The sequence below is a fragment of the Haliotis rubra genome, unplaced genomic scaffold (assembly GCF_003918875.1).
Source record: "Haliotis rubra isolate DU_JTF1 unplaced genomic scaffold, ASM391887v1 Scf34, whole genome shotgun sequence".
Taxonomy (NCBI): domain Eukaryota; kingdom Metazoa; phylum Mollusca; class Gastropoda; order Lepetellida; family Haliotidae; genus Haliotis; species Haliotis rubra.
In genome coordinates, this window is record NW_025767013.1 from 971,398 (window position 1) to 994,353 (window position 22,956).

The 22,956-nt window shown below is 36.0% G+C and overlaps 1 protein-coding gene across 1 annotated transcript in view; it reads left to right on the forward strand.

Annotated features, from left to right (window-relative positions):
• The window catches only part of LOC124284586 (zwei Ig domain protein zig-8-like), a 233,665-nt gene extending 211,807 nt beyond the window's left edge, over positions 1 to 21,858 (forward strand). Inside the window, exons 6-11 of the mRNA XM_046720687.1 lie at positions 6,121 to 6,248; positions 6,730 to 6,955; positions 9,457 to 9,768; positions 12,321 to 12,344; positions 13,844 to 13,897; positions 15,674 to 21,858. Coding sequence (XP_046576643.1) covers positions 6,121 to 6,248; positions 6,730 to 6,955; positions 9,457 to 9,768; positions 12,321 to 12,344; positions 13,844 to 13,897; positions 15,674 to 15,804 — 875 coding nt within the window. The 3' untranslated portion in view covers positions 15,805 to 21,858. The remainder of the gene's footprint in view (positions 1 to 6,120; positions 6,249 to 6,729; positions 6,956 to 9,456; positions 9,769 to 12,320; positions 12,345 to 13,843; positions 13,898 to 15,673) is intronic.
• The last annotated feature ends 1,098 nt before the right edge of the window (positions 21,859 to 22,956 follow it).

Genomic DNA, 22,956 nt, shown 5'->3' on the forward strand with positions numbered 1-22,956 from the left:
GACTAGAGTTCAAGTAAGAAGATATGACAATTAGCTCAAAATAACCACATACTGACATGAATTGTTGACTGTCAACTTACTAGACCAACCTACAGCTGTGACGGGTATCAATGTGTCGGACAATAACAGCATAGTGTGTTGCTCACCACCTCAATCACTGGTCTTATAGGATCCTGCAATGATATTACAGGTTACTCTGATATAACTCGTGGGCGGTAGGGTAGCCTACTGGTTAATGTGTTTGCTCATCATGCGAAGGCCTGGGTTCAATTCCCCACATGGGTACAATGTGTGAAGCCCATTTCTGGTGTCCCTTGCCGTGATATTGCTGGAATATTAAAGCGGCGTAAAACCCAACTTACTCACTCTGATATGAGTCAAGTGTTGGCCACCCTGGCATAAAGCTGTACACTGTGTATGTGTATTGGCACATCAACCAGACTATTTGATGTGGATAACATAATGAATACAATCCTTAGGAACACCAGATTTGCATTTCTGTCTGCAATTAACGAACAATAAGGGCGGGGCCACTTCCTTGTTATCGCTTTAGGAGCAGCATATATCTGTGAGATCATGTAGGGTGCATGGTGGAACTAATTGGATATCAGCATATGTAAATGCTTCAGTAATGTTTTGTAGTGACAATTATATGGGCTGATTGCATGCTCACAAAAACAAGTTGCCTTCTGTACAGTACTTCGTCCACATTTACCAAATGTTTCCTAATTTACATTGTATACACATTCAACTTTTCTATTATTTGTTTTTTACAGGTTTACATACCTCTGTTTGTGTTTTACTTGTTTTGAAGACAAAATGGAATGCTTAAAATATATTAACTGAATGTTTATAACTGTATTGATTAGCATACAGGAGAAAAAGGTCATAATGGCCAACAAATAATAAGAGATGTGACAGAAGCAATGGTATCATTGGTCCAAACAATGATAAATTAATGTTCATATTTATACATGCCACTTTTTAAGATACGTGGAAAAATGGCAGAGTAATTGGCATGAAGATATTTCGATTGCGACAACCATTAAGCAGCAATTTTAATAATTGACTTTGTATTCTTGGAGTATTTTTAAGATTATATATACAAGGTTTAAGTTTCATAAAGTGGTTTCAGAGACGTTTAAATGTGATTGCTAAGATTTGGGGGTACATGAAGTGTCAAAGGTCATAATGTGGTCCTAAAATTGAATACACAGAAACATAACATGCTGATACCACATTCTTATGGCATCCTATATGTCCAGATGATATATTACCAAAGGGCTAACAAAACTTCCCACGGGACAATAAAGCATTTTCTTCTCTTCTCTTAAAAGGGTTCAGCAGTTTGAATATAGCAGCCATGAACTATGAGATGGCTGTTCAAACTTTTTGAATTAATGCAGTTGAGAGGGTCTACTAGTTTTGTTATCATCAATGCATAGATTCAATGCAGCAAGTGGTTTCAAGGCCATACAGAAAATACAAACATCAGTGACGGACAAATGACCAGTGAGTGAGTGAGTTGGGTTTTATGCTCCTTTTTAGCAATATTCCAGCAATATCACGGCAGAGGACACCAGAAATGGGCTTCACACATTGACCCTTGTGGGGAATCTAACCCGGGTCTTCTGCATGACGAGCGAACACATTAACCGCTGGGCTACCCCATTGCCCCAACAGTGAGTGAGTGAGTTTAGCTTATGCCGCTTTTAGCAATATTCCAGCAATATCATGGTGGGGGAAACCAGAAATGGGCTTCACACATTGTACCCATGCTGAGAATCAAACCAAGGCCTTCTGCATTAACTGCTAGGAGATACCCCATCACCCCAACCAATCACCAGTTGCAGTTAGTCATGTTATACAAACTGTTGGCCTAGATGATGTAGAAAGCACAGCAGGAAATGATGAACAGTACATAACATATTTGTTATAACATACATGAGTTGGATAGTGTGATTACACTGCTAGTTGGATCTACTGAGAAGATTACTGTTGCAGATTTGATAATTGTGCAGAATACCTATTATTTGCCTGAAAATATTATCAAAATGTATTGTTACACAAAAATGAAAAACATCACTATGTGGTGGTGCGTGGTCTTGTGCATAAAGCTCAGGACACAAAACAGTTGAAGTTAAGCAATGTTTGTCACAGAGAGTCCTTGGATGAGTGACCGTGTTTGGCAGCTGGACTCCTGAGAGTTTCTGGGACTTCTGTCCTGCCCCACAATGAAGCACACATGACACATGTGGTTTCACCTTAGACAAGAGAGTTTGTTCAAAATTTCCTCTGTTCAACAAGCAGAAAATGGGTACCAGGTTGGATAAGTCATCTGACTATTATCCTTCTAGCACCTAACAGGCAGCCTGGGTTATCCGGGATAATAATGTCCTTTATCTTGTGTGCGCTTAGAGTCATGCCTGTCCAGCGTGGAGTTCAGGACTATGTAAGTGGCCTTATTAAGTTATTATTATCATTATTTACAATACCCTGAATTGTATTCAAGGATAAAGCAAGGAGGTTCCATAAACTGGTCAGAAAGATATACCTAGTTGAATACAATGAGTCAGGTCCGTAAATAGTGATAAGAGGTTTCTTAGAAGATTTTGATCATTATTGTGCAAATAATCTTGTCAAACATGCTTTTACAAATCTCACTTGCCATTACATCTTTCAACAAGTTAAGTACGTTGAGTAAGCTATCTGACATCAGGGGATGTTAGTTGTCTCTTTAACAGGGTATCGTGCACATTGCCAAGTTTACATGCGCATGTCTTATCACTCCAGCTATGTGTTCAGTCACATTCTTCAGTATACATTTCACACCATTTACAACAGCTATATGTAATGGTTTTCGTCAGAGGTTTAACACATGTCCAAAGTTTTGTAACTGTCAGATAAACGTTTCTGGATCAGGAGGAAAAGGAAGATAATTCCTGAAAAATGCTTTGTGAAGAAAAATACTTAACAGCATGTTGTGACAGTGAATTGCATTGGTTGTTACAGCAGATGTGTCTGTTTGGCTCTCGAAACTTTCTGTTGGATTTAGACATGGTCCTTTTTTTAAGGACATCATTGTTATCTAAGAACTTATTCATTAGCAACAGATATTTGTTATTAGATATTTGACCATTTGTGTCTTTCTTTCACTAATGGTCTTAATGTGACATCATCTTAATGACATGTTGTTAACATATAAGCAATCCATGGTGTGAAGTTAGATTTTATGAATGCTTTATTCAGTAGTACATGGTGACCACCTACAGATTTTGTGGCTATTCATTCTTCAGAAGCTAACTTTATACCATGAATCAGGCTGAGGATGTAGGGTTGTAGTAGAGTTTGGACATGGTGCCATCAGCTGTTTCGTCAGCTCAAACCCAGGGAACGGGCTGAATGGAAAATACTGTTGTGAAAAACATAGTTTTCAAGTGATCTATCTACAAAAACTATATTATAAACATTATGATATAATTTTTTTAGTAATATCTATCCAGTAGATACTTGAGTTGTGAAGATCTAATACAGGTGCAGTGTGCAACTTTATCTGAGTTCACTGAAAGTTCTTTGGTGCAGCTGGTTCCACAACCAATAATAACTGGTTATGTCCTGATATTAATAGACCGCCTCCGTGGTTTAGTGGTTAGAGCGTCCGCCCGGAGAGCAGAAGGTTGCGGGTTCGATCCCCGACCGCGTCATACCAAAAGATGTTAAAATATGGTTCTGGTTGGTCTCTGCCTGGCGCTCGGCATTAATGGGTACAACAAGGACTGGTCGGCTCAGAGTCAGTATAATGTGTCTGAGTGGGGTATTCATGCTTCACTGCGGCATGGTATCTCAGTGGGCTAGCACTATAAAACCAGCTTCAGTCTGGGCTAGTACAAGCAGCCGCACATACACATACACACGCATGCACGTCATCATATGAGCGAAATATTCTCAAGCACAATGTTAAACCCAATTTCACCTCACCTTACCTGATATTAATAACACAACTAATACTGATTCTGAAAGACATGTTATGGTTATTAGTCTTTCAGAACATTTGGCACAGACTGCAGGGGAACGTTATTTTTAGAAAGTCTTACATTAAACTGTTCAGACCTGCCTGGTTGTTGCTTCTACTTTATTTAAGGGGGGCATCGGGGTACCCTGATGGTTAAAGCGTCCGCTCATCATGCTGATGACCCGGGTTTGATTCCCTATATGGGTTCAATGTGTGAAGCCCATTTTTTGGTGTCCTCCACCTTGATATTGCTGGAATTATGGCAGTAGCGGTGTAAGACCATATTCATTCAGTTATTTACTCTACATTTAGGATGTTCATATATCATGGTTAACATCTGAAGTAAGTAGTCCGAGACACTCCTTAATGTTCTATACAGCACAATGACAATTTGGTTAGAATGATCTGACCATGTTTTCAATAAAGAAAGCCTCATTGGTTATATGAAAATAACCCCTAAAGAGGACAAATATCCCAATACGCCTGTTCAAACATGCTTTTATTCTTCTGGATTTCGTTGATGAATGTTGTCAAATGTTAAAAAATTGACGTGTGTAATTGTTTACCATGCTGTCATAGAACATAAGGAGATGGTATGTCACACCTAAAGCAGATCTACTCAAGCAAATGATTACCTCTACAGAGAAGGTCTTTGTTGACACATTCCAAGTATAGTGTTGTAGAAGGACGACTCAGGCTTGGATAACATTTTAAGTAATCACTGAGAAATGTCATCTGGTGTCATCAAATTCTACAGACTTGATGAAGCTAGACAGTATGCTTCACTCACAGTGTATGAAGTGTCACTGATTTTACCTGATCAAATAACCTGTTGATGATGGAGCTCTGTTTGCTTTGGCAGCTGTTACCAGTATAGTCTTTCATGGCAGACATGTAAGTTCATGTATGTCATAATACAGTGAACAGTCATTGACAAGGCTGGGGAAATGCTGGCAAAGCGTGTTTACTTAACTGTGACTACATGAAAAAGAGATGCATAGAACAACACCTCAGGGGTTATGTATTCATTAAGGTTTGGTGTTATCTTTCAAGTGATGGCTGTTTTATTGCTGTTGTACATAATGTGATACTCAACTTTTGGCAGTCGTGTTTCCTTAGGCACACGCATTGAAAGAATATATTACACCGTTTTTCTGCATTGTGCAACTCTGAAAAGTCAGGTTGGATACAAACATGTTATACATGAATATACATGTATAGAAACGTATGCATACAGTATAATTTGAAAGAAGTCATGCAATCTGGTGCAGTGGCACTGGATGTAGCTGAATCTCATTGATATGAACATGTTATACATTATACCTGAATATATAGAAACATATGCAAACAGTATAATTTGGAAAAAAGTCATGCCATCGGGTGCAGTGACACTGGATGTAGCTGAATCTGATTGCCCTTCCCTAGTGATCTCATTCTCAGATAAAAACTTTAAAAACACTTCCAGTTTGTTCACATTTGATGTTGGGCCAGGCAGAATTAGACCAGAGATATGTTCTTGGTAATGTGGATGGGGTGTTCATGTGTGTGAAAAGTTGAATACTGTCAGCACATGATTCCATGACATTTGATTGAACAAGGAAGCCAAATTTGTTTGGCAAGAAGCATACACAATATATTAAGTTCCTTGCCCACTAATGAATTACTAATTCTTGATTGATAATGGTGTTAATGATTAGAAAAATCAGTGTCTAAAATAATACTGTTGATGACACAGTCAGACCCACATTATTTCTACCAATCTTCAGGTTTGTCAGAAATGACAGACTATGGTACTGGTACCAATATTTGAACATTTGTGAAGTTTAGAACATCGAAATGATTGGGATAATGACTTACACTAATCAGAATTTGCATTACATGATATTATGAATAGTGTGAGAATCTGAAATGGCTGACAAGGCTTTACAAGTGACTATCTATAACAAATTTCACCAGTCCTTTGGACCGTGTAGTTTGTTTGTACTTGTTCCAGAAATAGATTAGATCAAGAGTCACAAGGACCCGAGATGCCAATGGCACCATCCAAACTAGAGAGTTCATATGATGTTGCTTTATTCCTGTAATTACTGATCTGTATTTTGTTTCAGAATCCTTGCAGTTTACCAACAAACGACAAAAAAATCCATCTTTCCTGGCAGCCACTATCAACATCACTGTGCGAGAGGGAGATATGGCCACTTTGCCCTGTGCAGTTAAAAACCTTGGCACAAGACAGGTAAGTCATTGTGTGAAATATATTTCCGGTGGATTCAGACATACAGGTGGTTTTGTCGGTTATTAACATTTGATGATGATTAACAGTTGCTGACAGATAGGTTATACCGTTATGGAATTTGTAAGTTTTTTTGTTAACGCAGCACTCGTGAATATTCCAGCTATATGGCAGCTGTCTGTATATAATTGAGTCTGTTCCAGACAATCCAGTGATCAACAGCATGAGAAATTGAGATACGATGACATCTATCTACCAAGTCAGTGAGCCTGACCACCCGAACCCATTAGTTTGTAAAGATCCTGGGTTTATTCACATCAATCAAAGATAATCATTCATGTTATTCAGCAGCTCTGTTGAGAAATGAATTTGAATCCCACATGTTCTTCTTGAATAAGCTACTATCTTGTACTGTCATTGTGTTTAGGGGGGTTTCAGTGCAAATGGACTTGTTATAAATTTGTTGACAACTTTCTTTGTATAGGTGGCATGGCGTCGTCTGGCAAATGGGCAGGTTATGACAGTGGGAACACTGACATGGATAAAAGATAAACGGGTTTTTGTGGACAACAAGATTCGCCATGAGCAACCAGGAGTTTCAGATTGGAATCTACTTCTTAAAAATGCTCGTCAGAAGGACAGTGGTGTTTATGAATGTCAGATAACAGACAAGAAAAAATTTAGTAGAAATATCACATTAACAGTTATTGGTAAGTATTTTGTATAAGATTGAGAGAAATGTTAATTGGGATCAAGCATTAGTTGTTTAGTAAACACAGGCAGAAAAGGGATATAAAAAACTAACAGTCTAATTATCCCAAATTTAAAGGTTATTACTGACAGTAATCCCTGAATCTGATGGTTTTGAATATTATAGTTTGGGAAGTAAGACATCTGCCATTTTCAACTTGCTTGTTGATTTCAGTTGAAATTTGCATGGATATTAGTTTCTGTGGAAAGTTCAAAATTGTGAAAAGCCACAGCAGCCATATTGAGAAAGCTATTTATGACCATTACTCATCCATTTTTGTTCAAACTTTCATGAACTTTATGTTTGTTTAGTTGCTAGTGTTATTCAAAACAATGTTCTTTTTGTAATTTATTAAAAGATTTGACCTAGATTTGAAATTTTATGTTTTGACCATTCTGTTAATTTTTCTTGTATATGTGTAAGATTTGGATCACCTTTAGAATTCAGTACCACAGCCTCTCATGAGAATGATCCCTGTCACACACCACATATATCAATCTGATCAGTTACCACCAGAACCCAAACTCATGACCTGCAGACTATTAGCCTCATGTGTCAACTGACTAATCTACATCCACACTGTTAAACTGAATGCAGATTAACCTAGTCATGCCTGTGAAGGTTACTGAAATAAAGGGAAAGGGATGAAGTGGCAACAGAAACATACAGAGATTACTATTAGCCATGCTGTCGTGTGACTTCAGTCTACTGACACTCGTGATTGGTCACATGTCCAGATTAGTAATCTCCAAGAATCCAAGAAGTAAGGAATGAGCCAACATGGAGCAAACTGATACATTTCGAGGAGTCAGGTGTTGAGTTGATGAGCGCAGAATGAATGAGAGGGTATTTAATCATCCACTAGATGATTTTGTTACTGAACTATGGAAGGAAACACTACATAGATAACAAGGAACAGTTTTAACAAGGGGAGTTTATACATTGCTGCGGAGTCTTTCATTATACCTGAACAAATGTAGCAAATGGGTTAATTGGAACTTCTGTGATGGTTTCCTTCAGCCAACATATTCAACATCAAATCACTTACTACTCTGTCAACAGTTTTGTGTGAAGAATACATGCAGCAGAACATTTGAAAACAATGAAATGAGCAATTGGGAACCAATGACGTGTCAACCAAGTCAGCGAGCCTGACGACCCGATCACCTTAGTCGCCTCTTACGACAAGCATGGGTTACTGAAGGCACCCGGTGATATGAAATGCATGAGAACAGTGGTACAACCCTTTTTAGCTCCCAACATAGCTTATATCCATTCATGTGATCACAAACCGGATTGAATCATAGCAAAACAATGTTCTATGGTACATGAACTGTTTGAACTGGAGATGTTTGGATATTTTAACAAGAGAAATACCTAATACACTGCATTCTTCTGCACAATAAAAAAGAAATGCTGAATTAAAAATAATATGTTAAGGGTTAATGTATATTCATAAATTTGCTTTTGTAATAATATATGCACCGCAGGCTGTATGCTGTAGACAAATGATGAAGATTCTCACCTAGCTCGGCTTAATCAACAATTTTGTAAGGTCCCCAGAATGGACCTTATGCACAAATAATGACCCAAGAAAATTGTTGCTGGAAAGATATCACAGGACATTGCTTCACAGTTTATCATCCAATAATATTTTATGAGTTGTGTCACAGGTTATTGTACGTTATATTTTTGTGCCAATGATTTCTAAGGGTAGCGTTAACTTTCTCTGAAATTGCCAGACTAAGGAAGTTGTACTTTGCATACGTTTCTTCTTTGTTCCCAAATCATAAGGATTTGTGTTTGAGTCTTTGAGAATTCACTTACAGTGCAATACAAAGCTTGTGAAGAAACCTGGAAAAGAATAAAGGAACACTTGTAGTTTAAGGTGTTCCCTTATTCGTTTCCATGAGTCTAATTTCATGGATGTTGGGTTATTTGTAGCCAAAGATTTTGATATAAACTAGCCACCGAACTATGTATCATGGATTTATCTTGATATGAAATGTTCATGCGGCTTCAGTGTCAGAGCTGCTTTTGATGGAGCTTACAGTAACGAGGATGTGTACATGTTGATCTTTGTTCATGCTTCGACTCGGTGGTCTGCCTGACACAGACTACTTCTATAGGCTGTTGTGATATGGCTCAGAAACTGTTGACTGGATGCATTGCCCCACTCATTAAATTTAGAAATAATAACAACAATCTCATCTTAGAATATTGTATGAGATTTATTAGATCACCCCATTGTTATATCAGAGTCATCAAGACCAAATGAAAGTTTCCATTTCTTTTCTTTGATCTCTTTGAAGTCAATCTAATAATTCAAGTTACACTTGAAGAATAGTTTTGAATCACTCAGTGCATGTCAATATATCACTAAAATAAAATGGCCCAGTGATTTGAATCAAACAGACACTTCAAAAGGCTGATAAATCTGTTCATTCTGCTTTTTCACAGGTCCTCCTATCCGAAAACCCGGCGTAACAATAGAAGGAAAAGAGTTTCCCAACCTTGGGGAGGAAATTCGGTTGACATGCAATGCAACAGGAGGACCTCACATACCAGAGGAAATTGACTGGTTTAAAGAGGGAGATAAAATAGACTCTCATAAATACCCCAATATTTTAATCACAAAATATCGGTCATTACGTGATCAGTCATTAGTCAGCCAACTGATCATTGATCACAGTAGAGAGGAGGACAAGGGCATGTATATCTGCCGCAGCTCGGACGAGGAAATTGCCAGTTTAAAAGTGACAGTTATGGTTGGTAAGTGAACATGGCTTACATCTCAGGATTATGTTAGTGATGTCATCTTGACATTCCCAGATAAGCTTCTCTTAAATTCTTTAATTATCAAATTAAAGACATATTTTCCTGTAAAGTTACAAATAAAAATGCACCATTCAACATCGTTGACTCCCATAGGGCTCATTAGTTATAGCTGCCGTGCATATGAAGATGCACAGATTGTAAGTGGATGGTGATTATTATATCATCAGCTGATGCTGAGTTGATTGACTATTTCCGCTATGGCTTCAGCCTGTGCCAAAATCTTTTGAGACTATAGTGCGTTTGGCTCAAAAGCGAAACAATGAATTGCAATCTAACTCAAAAACTAATAAACATATAATACTCAATGAAACGCTGATCATAATCAAAACATCAGACCAACTCTGTGATTTGTTTGCAGAATTTATGTCCTAAAATTAAAAAAGTTGTTTAACAATCTATCATTAATATATTGATACAGTTCACTATTTGTTACGAGGGAGGAGTGCAGAGAGAGGGACAGCCAGGTGTTAGAGAAGCACGTGCACAAGTGCCGACAAAGTTATTGATTCATTAACCTGTGCTGTGACGTTTCCATCCTTTCTCGCACACCCGGCTGTCCCTTTATCTGCACTCCTCCCTCGTAACAAACAGTGAACTGTGTCAATATTTTAATGATAGTTTGTTAAACAACTTTTTTATTTTTAGGACATAAATTCTGCATTACACCTCTCAGAGTTGGTCTGACGTTTTTATTATGATCAGTGTTTCATTGAGTATTTTATGTTTATTAGTTTTCGAGTTAGATTGCAATTCATCGGTCTGCTTTTGAGCCAAACATACTATACTATCTTAGATGGCTCTTATGGTCATTTTCAGATTTTAGAGTTATTACAAGGACTATATAAAGCTGAGCTTACTAAACTGAACAGACATTTGCTAGACTTTGGTTTTGAACTAGTGGCTAACGTCACAGACTGTGACATGTTTGTTCATGATGGTGTTGATGCCTTTTAATTCATATGTTTGGTTTACATGCTTTTGGCTAGAGGTGTATGGTCAGATAATTGATCTCTAAATAGGTATTTTAGGTCAGTTGAAATAAAAAGGAAAGTGACAAGAGAAAAGGTTCCACAAAGTGGTTAGTGGCATATCAACTAATTTCCATGAGAGAAAACAGTCCAGATGGATAGGGAATAAGACATTTGTACAATTTCAAATTCTTTACACATGTGAACTGTTCTGTGTGTGAATCCTTTAAAAAGTAAAAGTAATTCAAAAGCAGAGTGCCTTCTGTAAGTATGTAACCTATAGTCATCTTCTGTTTGTGGAATAAGATGACTAAAGACACAGATTTGACTTCCTAAGTGTTCAACCAAGACAGAAACCAAAAGTGGTACTCTAGTATAGGTGATTGTTTCTAGGACAGAAAGGGCAGTATGTACTCTATTCTCCCACCACTCCTGAGGAAACAAGACCAAATTTTTAAAGACTCACTGTTCAGATCGAATTATGTCCTTCAGGAGTGCAGAAAAACTTGTGATGAATTATGATCATAGATCATCCAGATTTTCCCTGATCATGTTCCCAGGTTTGTGGCACAATACCCTTGCTTGTGGGTTGTACCAAAGTGGAAAACATTGGAGATCTGTATTACTGTGCAGACATGCAGTCACACTTGCTTAAAACAGTTTTGATCAAGTTACCATTCACATGCATTATCAACATCTGGTTATTATTTGCTTCTATTTTCATCTTATTTTAAATAACCTTATTTATCAATGGTGCAAACATTCCACAAAATTCATGTGAGCTGCACTGTCTTCTTGCTCAATTTAAGTTACGTTGTATCTATTTTTGCTTCTGTTATATATATGCTGCACATGTGTCAAGTCCCGTGTCATCAATACTGACTTCACAAAATAGTGATACTTTCTGGCTGGATATTAAGTTTGATGTTATGCATGCTGTGGGCTGTCAAATTGGATTGGGTTTTAGGGGAGGGGTAGGCATGGGGGTCAGAAGAAAATGACCTCAGTGAAACACAATGGCAAAAAGTATTTTTCAACTTAAGTTGTGATGGGAGGGTTTAAATTCTGCAGTATGCCAAATTTTCTTGTTTATGATCAAAATTCATTCAGGTTATAGGATTGGGTTTTCTTTAGAGGAATCACTGGTAGGGCTGAGAGAAAATGTACAGTTGATTGGTATTTCTACCAAATGCAAATACTTGTCTATATTTCTGCATGTAAAACCAAACCATATTGCATTTTTAAAAATATGACACTAAATCTAGTATGATCATCTTTGACAGAAATAGATAACTGAAGAATTATTTAGAGCAGAAAAAATATGAATAGTTACTATAAAGGATTGTTACTACATTCCATAATTTGTACTTGTAAATGAAAGACATGTCTTTACTTACCTTAGGGAGGATGTTGCTTAGACTAATGGGTTTGATGACCTGAGTTTGATTCCCCATATAAGATTTTTCATTGGGAGGTTGATCACCATCTCATGAATTTGTCCTTCTCTTCTGTTTGCAGCTGGATCAGTGAATAAGAAAAGAGGTAGGGATCTACAGTATCTAGTTTTTTATGTTTTCTTTGGTAAACATGTTTTTCAGATTTTGCTTTTTACCCAACATGTAGTTTTATGTGCTTTGCTGTATATTAACCAAATGTGGACTTGTTTGTTGGCTTATTGTGGTTAGTGCTGTTAAAGACTGGTGCAAATTTGGATGGCATCAAACAAACTGTTTCTGAACTATTACTATTCATTTCATAGTATAAACCTTTTTGTTTTAGAACCTTTGAGAAATGTTTCAGTTAAAGTTCTGTTGTACAGTTTACTGCTGGCATATGAAAGTGTGGCATTGTAAATATGTGCTTTTGAGATATGCTATGATTCTATTGTATTGTTATTTCATTTTTTTCATACACATTTTTAACTTTCAAAATGCCACTAATGTATATATTTTTTTAAATGAATATTTTTCAAAGACTTTTGGTTTGTGTAAAATTGTGGATTATTAAAGTTGTTTGCTGTTTGTCTGCTGATTAGGGTAACCATTAATGCATGTTTTCCCATATGCACCAACAGTTACGATCAGCATAGTACCATTAACATCCTCACCTGCCATTCTGATGAAAGACTGAATGACTTGCATGGTTCATCCCATTGACACAAAACATATTTCATTACTCGTGCTAAGATATATTTCTTTGCATTACCTAATGCTCTCCATGTTTTGTAAATGTGAACCACCTGGGGATGTAATACAAAGGATATGTTTACCCAGCAAATAAGAATGATAGATAAGCCATATATTTGCATAGTCAGGAAATACATTAACACTGAATAGAGATAGTTCATCTACATAGTGACCAATAGAATTATAGTTTCCAGAAGAACTCCTCCCACCCATGTTTACTGTGTGGTCAGTGACTTGTCTGTTTTCAAAATTCTTCATTTCATATTTTCTTTAGTGTGCACTAGTATACTATTATGTGAAGATATTGTGATTTCTGTATAAATCATTGAAAATCACATAACACATAAAATTAATTGCAAAATATAATGAAGTATAAGCAATTTCTATGATAGTGATTAAAAATTCAATTCATTCTTGATCCTCAGTCACTTTGTAGACATTCGTAAAGAATGTTTTATAGATTGAAATCTTCTCAATCTGGATGAAAGCGTTGCCATTAAATCATCTGTCTCAACAAATGTCTTCATAAATGAAGCACTTGGCCAAGTAAACTTTGTATGTATGTAGTGTGCCAAAGTTATCATCTTGTAGAAGAGTTTCCTGATTGCAAGTTTTGGACTTGTAGTGTTTTACTGTAATTGCTAAAACATTTCTGGAAATAGATAAATTAATACCTATTTGTGAATACATGTGTAAAAGCAGGGAAGTATTTGATTAAATTGTGGTTTGAGTTATATTTGTTCTCTTTGTTTGCTGACAATAACAGAAATCACTTGTGACCACATGGTAACCTGGGTGTGACTTGTTGACTATTGCGTGGCTAACTGGTTGACTTTCTCTCCCCGCTGCTTACAGTACCGCGACCCGTGGATCCCAAATCTCAGTCCAACCAGCACGGAGCACGATACAGTCAGTCTACATGTTAACTGTGCTTCAGTATCGTAGTGTTGAGTCTTAGTAGCAATAACCATAGCACTTAGTTTATTTCAAATATTTACCGCAATCAAAGTGCTACAACCAAGAATACTAGGTACAATGAGTGGATAAGTATATCCAGATTTGGTAATAATGATTGCAGCATGCATAGCATTGAATATTTGGCTTTTTAATTTTTAGTTATATTTGCATTCTGTTTTCTTATAATGTGGCTTCAGAGTTATGGAAGACATGTTCCTAAATGTAGTAATATTTGATGTAGCAGGAAGGAGCTCGCTTGGTAAACTATTGTAACACTGGAAATGGTTGTAGCAGTTGATTGGTAGGGGAAAATGTGTAAACACTTTGGTTTGTTTTATTTACTTTAACTTCTTTCACCAGTTTGTTGCACAGTATTTCTTGATAAAATTTGTTCATTGACATCACTATGTCATGTATTAGTATGTATGGAAGGCTATGACAAACTGATTATTTTTTCATTACAGTAGCTACATCTATATATTAAATGTTATATTTTGTTGTGAAATTCTACTGTTAGATATAAAATTGCCAAGTGAATGAAATTCTGAAGTATTGAAGTTCTTTTTGTCAACTCATTGCTGAGTTGGGGGAATAATGAACCAGCACTCATTTTTGACACAAATATCTAGCAATTAATTTCATGAATCCTTAGAGCAAATGTTCTGAAAAACATGTTTCAGTGAATTTCGAAAAACACTTATTTCATAAGAACTCAGTTTCATATCTCAAACAGAATTGATTTTGAAACAATGGCGAATTACATTTGGACACCTGGTCAGTGTTTGAAATTATTTGTAATTGAAAGATTATTTGAAGCATATATTTCATGATTTCTAGTATGTCATGTGCATCAGATTTGTGATATGTACTTCTTCTGGGCATATGTGATATCTTCTTCTGTGCATATAGTGTTTTGTAGTCTTTATGTAATGATTAACACTAATAGAAATGCAGTAGGTGTGCTTTCTGTTCTTGATGCATGCATGTGTTTCTAACAGATAAGAAGCTTCGATGCACTGATGGAGGTTGGCTGTCATGAATTATGTTAATATCCTAGAAATATACATATCAAATGCATGGAAGTAGGTAGGATTTATATGTACATTATGTTTTCTGAATCTAACATAAAAAACATGAATTGCAAGGTTTTGGGGTTTTATATTAGAAACTATGACATCAATCTGTCACCATTTTTTAGCTGTAATTGCATTGCATAACCTTATGACACTTTGACATTAATGAGCCCTACCAGGATAGAGTCCATTTGATCATTTGCATGGTGAGAGACCATGATGGTAAAGTGTGTTAAAGCCAATAGTATTTTCTTCACCTTGTTTTTTAGACATGGAATTTATTGTTCTCTCCAGGGAGAAATAAGATTTGTTTACAATCTGCAAATGGACTCTTAATGTCTTCAAATATTTACCTGTTTACAATTGGTTACAAGTCAGGCTTGTCCTGTCTTTCTTTTGACACAAGCAAATATTTTACCCACATGGGAAAACAGACATTTTAATACAGTTGAGCTGTTTTGTAGGAAATTATTTCCTGGCTGTCTAAGAAGGATGTAAGGCTTACTCAGTTACGATCACACTATATGCAAAAATCATTTCAAAGATGCGATAAGACATTGACATTATGCAGAATCATGGCAAAAATAGAATCAATTATCGCGAGGTATTATCATGTCCAAGTATTTTTTCATTACAGAATTATTCTGTGTTTCAGGAACAGGTTCAGGTTCTACCTATGGGCCACACCAAGGTTCATCAGCCTCTGGGCTCTTGTTGGAGGGATCTGCATGGATTGCATTCTTTGTCTACACGTTGCTATACCCTCTTTGTATGCATGTGATATGATGAGGAGACAGACTGAGGAGATAGAACTGGTGCAATAACAGTGCCTTGTTAAGTTGTTGTGCCCAAGGCACACTACTTCTTGAGGACCATGGACTTGGTGCCACACCATTGGTTGACAAAGTCATGTGACTGTCATGTGATATCAAAATCATTTGGCTCCCTGTATGGTCATATGATGATATGTAATACTGTTTACCTGGGTTAAAGATAAGTGTATATTTTACAAATTTCATAACTTATATTTGTATGTAATGACTTCATTAATGTTAAATCATCTCATCATTTTTGTGTCTCATAATGGGAACTGTTTTGAATATATGTTGCATTTAAGATATCATCATGTGGCATGCAGGCCCAGTCATGTCCATGGCTAGTATCACATGTGATAGGAAATCTCATGCCAGGAACTGCATTTGTTTCAAGTGTGTGATGAAACAACTGTGACAAGTCAAGTGTTTCATGGGAAAAGAACATGCAATGACTCCACACCAATTAATCAAATGAAGACATTACATTGGCTGTGAACTCCAAGCCATGGAGACAAAAATTGTTGAAGATATGAATTAATCACCCTGCTAATCGGAAAAGACTGTATTTTCATAACAACATGATGCATACCTTGGAAGAGGGGTCACACAAACCAATTCAGCTTGTGAGTAGCACTTCAACAGAGAACCACTGGCACCAAAAGGTTTCAAACAGTCTTCGGGAAGGCAGCATGGTGTGATTGATGATGTGGTGAGACTTTCAAATGGGTTGTGTTCAGAAAGGACTTTATACAAAGCTGAGGGAAGTGTGATTAATTGCTGCAAATGATTGACATTATTACCAATATGCATGATTTGTTGCCATCTTACTGCATGGAATACATTCATGAGGCCAAAATGTGTTTGATATTTAAGTTATGGATTTTCTTACGTTTCAGATCATTTCCTGTTGAAAACAATTTTTGCATTTGTCTTTTGCTTCCTTTATTGTTATTTAAATAAATGGTAGAATTGATCCAAAACTAAAATTCAGAGATTTGGTTCAGGAAATTGGCAATTGTTAAATATGTTTGTTATCAACATAAGGTAGGATAAATAAACTGACAAAAGCATCACTCAGAAAATTATTGTCATTCCTCTTAATTGTATTGCAGAATAGTGATGATTATGCTGCAAACCACATCATGAAATGAATGCAATCAAAGATTTAACTAAGTCGGTGCAAAATATTATAATTGTATCTCCCTTCAACAAAAGAATATGTTGTGATGTTTACAGTCAGCTGAAAAATATTGATGAACTGAATAAGGTTAATGTTCCTGCTTTCTTTGGTCCAAACAAGTTTCCTATGAGACTATGAATAAGGAATCATTCACTGTTTTGTGTTAATAACATGTTTGGGGGACAAAAATGTGTAAGCTGAAAGGGGAATATATATCAAGTAGGAATAGTTTTAGCGAAATTCATAGGAAAACAAGCATTCACAACTTGAAAGTCATAAATCTAAGGCATAAACAGGCATTAAACAATTTATACAGGATACAGTAAATACAGAAAACAAGTTCTAACCAGTGAAAATCTGATGTCTTATGTTTATGAAATCTGTGTCTGATCTGATTCCTGCATTCTAGACTTTTCTCACAAACCAGTTATTTGATGATTTTTTTTCATTTTAGAAAAAGACCATTTTTGGAATAACATGATTCTGTTTGAAATGATGTTGCTTTTGGTTATTTCCTACTAAGATATTATTGAAGTGAGAAAGTATGTCATTTCATAGATATTGATCTTGCAATATTGTAGGACAAGGGTCTGGGCTTGCAGTATTTTCATGATGTGCTACCACTAGTAGCATAAAAATCACTATACAAGAATAAAAGGTTTGTGTAATACTAATTTGTGTAAAATAGTTGCATTAACAAAGTTCAGTAGGCTGTTGATCTGAAAGTCTATGATGCAAATTCTGAAGAAATCAATGGCCTTGAGACATGAAAAAAACCAATATGTGATGTTCTTTGTTGTACATAGAGATTTATATGAATATATTAGGAATCAAATGAATACAAGTGTATATAAACCCCTTTGTCTCTGTCAGAATGGATTTCATTCAATCATTTTTATCTATTTTTCCTCATTAAACATGAAGTCTCAACAGACTAATGTTTAAATGTTATAGGTACCAATTTTTAGTGTTGCTTTTCAAGTTAAAGAGAGCTAAAGCTGGCTGTGTGATGATGTTTGCACTTTTGATATTTGTTATCTCAGTATATGATGCACAAGCAAATACCAGATGTGTTGCTTATTTTTTAGCAAACTTTGGTACTGTGTGAATCTGAGATATTCCAAATTGTTACTACAGTTGTTACGAAAGGACCGGCATTATTTTAATTCTTGTGAGAAATTTCTGGGAATTCATCGTTATGTATATTTTTGTTTCTGATTTTCGTGAAATCTTTTTTGTTGAATCTGTGTGAATCAGATTGAAGGACTTAAAGAACAACATGCACAGCTATGATATTGTCTTTAGCTATTGATATCACCATATGAAAGATGCGTTGAAACATTGAAAGTGAAACAGAAGCATTTATTATCCAATATGGATACTGTAATGGTATAGTTAAAAATTATGTGTTATGTGTGAAATACCTTAAGACATAACACATAAGTCTAATGATTGAGGTTGTTTAACATTGTTCGAAAGGTAACAATGTAGAAAATCTATACCACTGAACCAATTCACAAGTAGTACTTTTTATACCTGAAATCACCTGTGAATTGATGGTTCTCCATTGTGTGTCCAGGGAGTATTGTTGAGTTGTAAAGAACCTAACATCCCTGGTTTCCACTGATTTATTTCCACCCACTTCTGTTAGTATTTATACTATCACCTTGATGACTGCTTATGTGTCACCCTACCTCATTGTGTTTATGTTGTTATGTTCAATGAGGAAATGTTATTCAGCTGCAATCACTTGTGCAGAATATACTCAAGTATGTGTTATTTATATTGGTACACATTTGAGTTGGTGCATCAACAGTTTTGTTCTACCTTAGAGTGGGGCTAGTATTCATTTAGCCATTAGTTACAGCAACTACTTCATTTTCAGCATCACCTGTCCATTTGTTCATTGTTTCCAACTGCAGGTGCTTGATTGGCTGTTGCTTGTTATATGATGTGAATATTGGTTAGAAATGATAGGCAAAGCGAAAGAGTGAGTTTTGGGAGATGCAATTGATTACATATAGTATCATATGTGTTAATGTTTCTCAGGAACCACTGCATAATATGAAAGTAGCACATCACTTCATATTCTCATGAACAATTAATCTTGTCAAACACAATTTGAGGTACATCACTTTAAAACAGACTTACGTGTCAAAATGTTGAAAATTCTGCTTTCGTCGAGGCCTGTTCGACATCATACTATTTTTATCACACCTTCTTCATTGGAATGCATGTCTTTCACAGTTCTAAAAGACTTTTTCAGGTATATGTTGTACAGTAAGCTTACAATGTAAGCCACCTGTATGTAGCAAAGCAAACTGAATATTGTGTATCCTGAGTTTCTGCTGAAAGGACAATTGACCATTGAGTTAAAAGATAGACAGTAGTAAGTCTACATAGCATGTAGACAGATGTTTTCCATAGGTTAAAACAAAATAAGAATTTTCAGCTTCATTGAGTAAAAAGAAAGAAAAAATAGAATCTTGTTACAAGAATTGTGATGTAATTGTAAGAATCTAATTGTGATGTAATTCTAAGACAGTAAAAAGAACAAAATTTGTTAACAATTGCATTCAATGTTGAATACATATTTACAAGTCCTGTACATTTCTAAATATATATCTTTGCAAATATTTGACAAAACATTGTCTTCTCCAAAATCTTGTTATATTTTAATTTTAGGGTTTGATCCTATTATTTCGTTGTTATAAAAGGTGAATACAATCATTGTACATTTTAGTAAGTCATTGCCATATCTAATACTTTCAAGAATAAAATTACTCATTATCATTTTAGTAATTCATATTTTGTTGTTTAATAAAAGAGACCCTTAATAGTCTAAACAATGAACAGTACTGTCATAAACAGAATTGAATTCTTAAAGTATCCTAATTAGTGTCATATTGTGAAACAGTGGCAGATTGAAAAAATGCAAGCTGACATTGTAGTTCTCTTGGACAATTACTCACACAATTGAGCTAATGGCATGACTGTGTAAGTGATGTCTGTAAGTTTTCAAATCATATGGCAGATCCTGTTAAAGTACGAATTCAAGGACATTTGTGATCATTATTATGTGGAATAAATTGCTTTGTATGAGAAGAAAAGCCACAAAGACTATGTTTAGGGTTTGATTGTCATAAATATATTTTAGTCTTACACAACAGACATGGTTTCTGAAAAGGATCTTCTCAGTACATTTCACACATATGGTTTCTTGTGAAATTAATGGTTGTGTTTTTCATAATTGCTATAGATATCTTAAACAAATTACAGTTTTTTCCCTTAAGTTACTACCAAAACATCCAGAAAGTCAACAATTCTGGCTGTAGGATCATTTGAATCTTTGCTCTTTGTGAAGCGTTGAAGATTTTACATCAATTATCAAATTATATAATTTTTGGAATACTTTAAATTAACGTGGCTGAGCTATAGACATCTTTGTGCTTGTTTTCAATTTAGCTTGATGAGCAATTCTGCCGAGAGGTAGTGATTTCAAATTGCAGGGTACTTTTCAAGGGTTTTGTAATATTACCTTACCACTTGAAATGTCTGCATGCATCTAAAGTTAATGGGGTTTTCATTAGAGGTATTGATGGAATTTGACCATCACTGTCCTTGTGCTACATTTTAGAAACCATAGGGTGTTTGGAATTGTCAGGGATATTATAAGAAGTATACCTACAACACAGATCTTGTGAATCATCCTAAAGGTAATACCCTCCAAGAAATTGATTTTCTTAGTGGCTATCTCAAGAATGTTTTGTGTAGGTAACTGAAATTTGATATTTCCTACTTAGGATAGGGCCATCAGAAAGGTATAAGAGTGATCTAAGGGCATAGTTACAACATAGGTTAATTGTACCTTTTACAACACCGCAATTTGTGGCAGACATAAGTCTTTTATAAGTGGTAAGGTTGTGGTCTTTAGAAGGTCTGGGTCACTAAAATTCTACCTCCTTGTTGATGAAACACACACTTCTAACAGTTGACTTATAAATATTGAAACATGTCTTTGGCTTAAATTGAATGTAAACGTTATTACAAGTGCATTCAACTCTCTATTTAAGGTAGCTGAGGGCATGTGTCTTTCTGTTGTAAAGTTATACTGTGTTGAACATGGCCTAAGTAGCATGTAACTTTCTTACAAAGGTAGGTAGATTTGAATAACTGTCTATCTTACGCTATCGAGAGGCATGTGACTTTCTGTGATGGGTTAAATTCTAAGGCTTAGAATACATTTTGGTTCCTCATCTATGTGTCATGAGTTTAGGTACTTTGACCAAAGGTTGTAGTAAGCATGTATTTTCCCAAATAGAAGGCAATGGTATTTGATTGGGAATACCTTGTAATTTCAGGTGCCCTCTGGAAATAGAGGTGAAGCTGGTGCTTTGTTTTTTGCAAGTGTTATAAACTCGTTCTAGTTCGTTATTTTTGAAAGCACTTCATTCAAAGAAAAAAAAGTTTCATATGTCTGAGGGCTGATAAGGGAATCCTGCAGTTACCATTTCTGTTGTATATTTGAATCACATAATGTAAATACCTCATACGATTTTTCAACACTATATTTCATGGTATTAAGAGACATAGTCAAACTAATTCTAGTTTTCTATATACATTGATATAAGATTACAGAAATTTACTTTTAGTAGAGGAGACATGCAAAGCAGTTGGCGCAGATTTCAAAGAAGACTAGAGATACTAAGAAAGCTTATAGGCCAAGCAGTGTATATTAATACTATTCATACCATTGAACCATTTCATCTTGTAAGTTATCTGCCCCTGATCTGTATTCTTACTGTGTAGAAACAGATTGGTTGAATAAAATCTTATATAGAAACATGTTTGTGTTTTGTGATTGGTATTCCTGCATATTAATAATAACAGTAATATTGTCTATTTGTTGGGTTCCATCCAGAAAGGTGCATGCTCAAGGCGCTACAATAGTTACAGAGGCGAAGTCCACAGGAGGAGATAGTTCCTGGGGATAGAACTTTCTGAAGAGAAAGGTTTTTAAGGCTGGTTTTGAATGTCTCAAGGGTGGGGGATTCTTTAATGTTCTGATGTCGTGAGTTCCATAACTGCGGTGCTGCTACTTGAAACGATCTGTTGCCGTAGGCTTTAGTCTTGAGTTTGGTGCTGCAAGGAGGTGTTGGTTTTCAGATCTAGACGTCGTGAAGGCTGGTATGGAGAGATCAGTTCTGACAGATAGCTCGGTGCCGTACCATTCAAACAGTGGTAGGCAAAACACAAGATCTTCAAGTGGATCCGGGCTTCTATTGTAGCCAGTGTAGGGACATCAATACCGGTGTTATGAGGCATATTTTTGGTGCACAACTCACACTACGAGCTGCCCTATTCTGTACCTTCTGGAGTCTGTTCAGCAATTCCTGACTCAAAGTGTAAAGAAGCTGTTGCTGTAGTCCATGCAGGTCATCACGAGTTGTTGGACTAATGTCATTGTTACGTCTTTGGTAATAAGATGGCGGATATTACCAATGCTTCTTAGATGGAAGTAGCAGGTCTGGCACACTTGATTAACTTGGGCTTCCATTGACAAAGAAGAGTCCAAGATGGCACACTGAATCCTTGCTTTGTCGGCGAATGGCATGAGTCTCCAACAGCCACTGACGTGTTTTTCAACTATTGGACACGCTGTCTGGGTCCAACATGTAAGGCCTTAGTTTTTCCATCATTCAGCTTTAATCTTTGATGTCATCCGTGTTTTTATTGATTTAGTGCAATCAGTACTTCTTTCAAGTACATCGACTGCTTCGCTTGCTGAGAAACCTTGATATAGCTGGGTGTCATCCCATACGGTCTGATGCTGGAGCTGAGCCTACTTGTGTACAGCACAGACAGGACCGGACCTAACACAGATCCTTGGGGAACCCACAGGGTAGTGTGATACTTTCAGATTTAGTATCACCAATCATAACT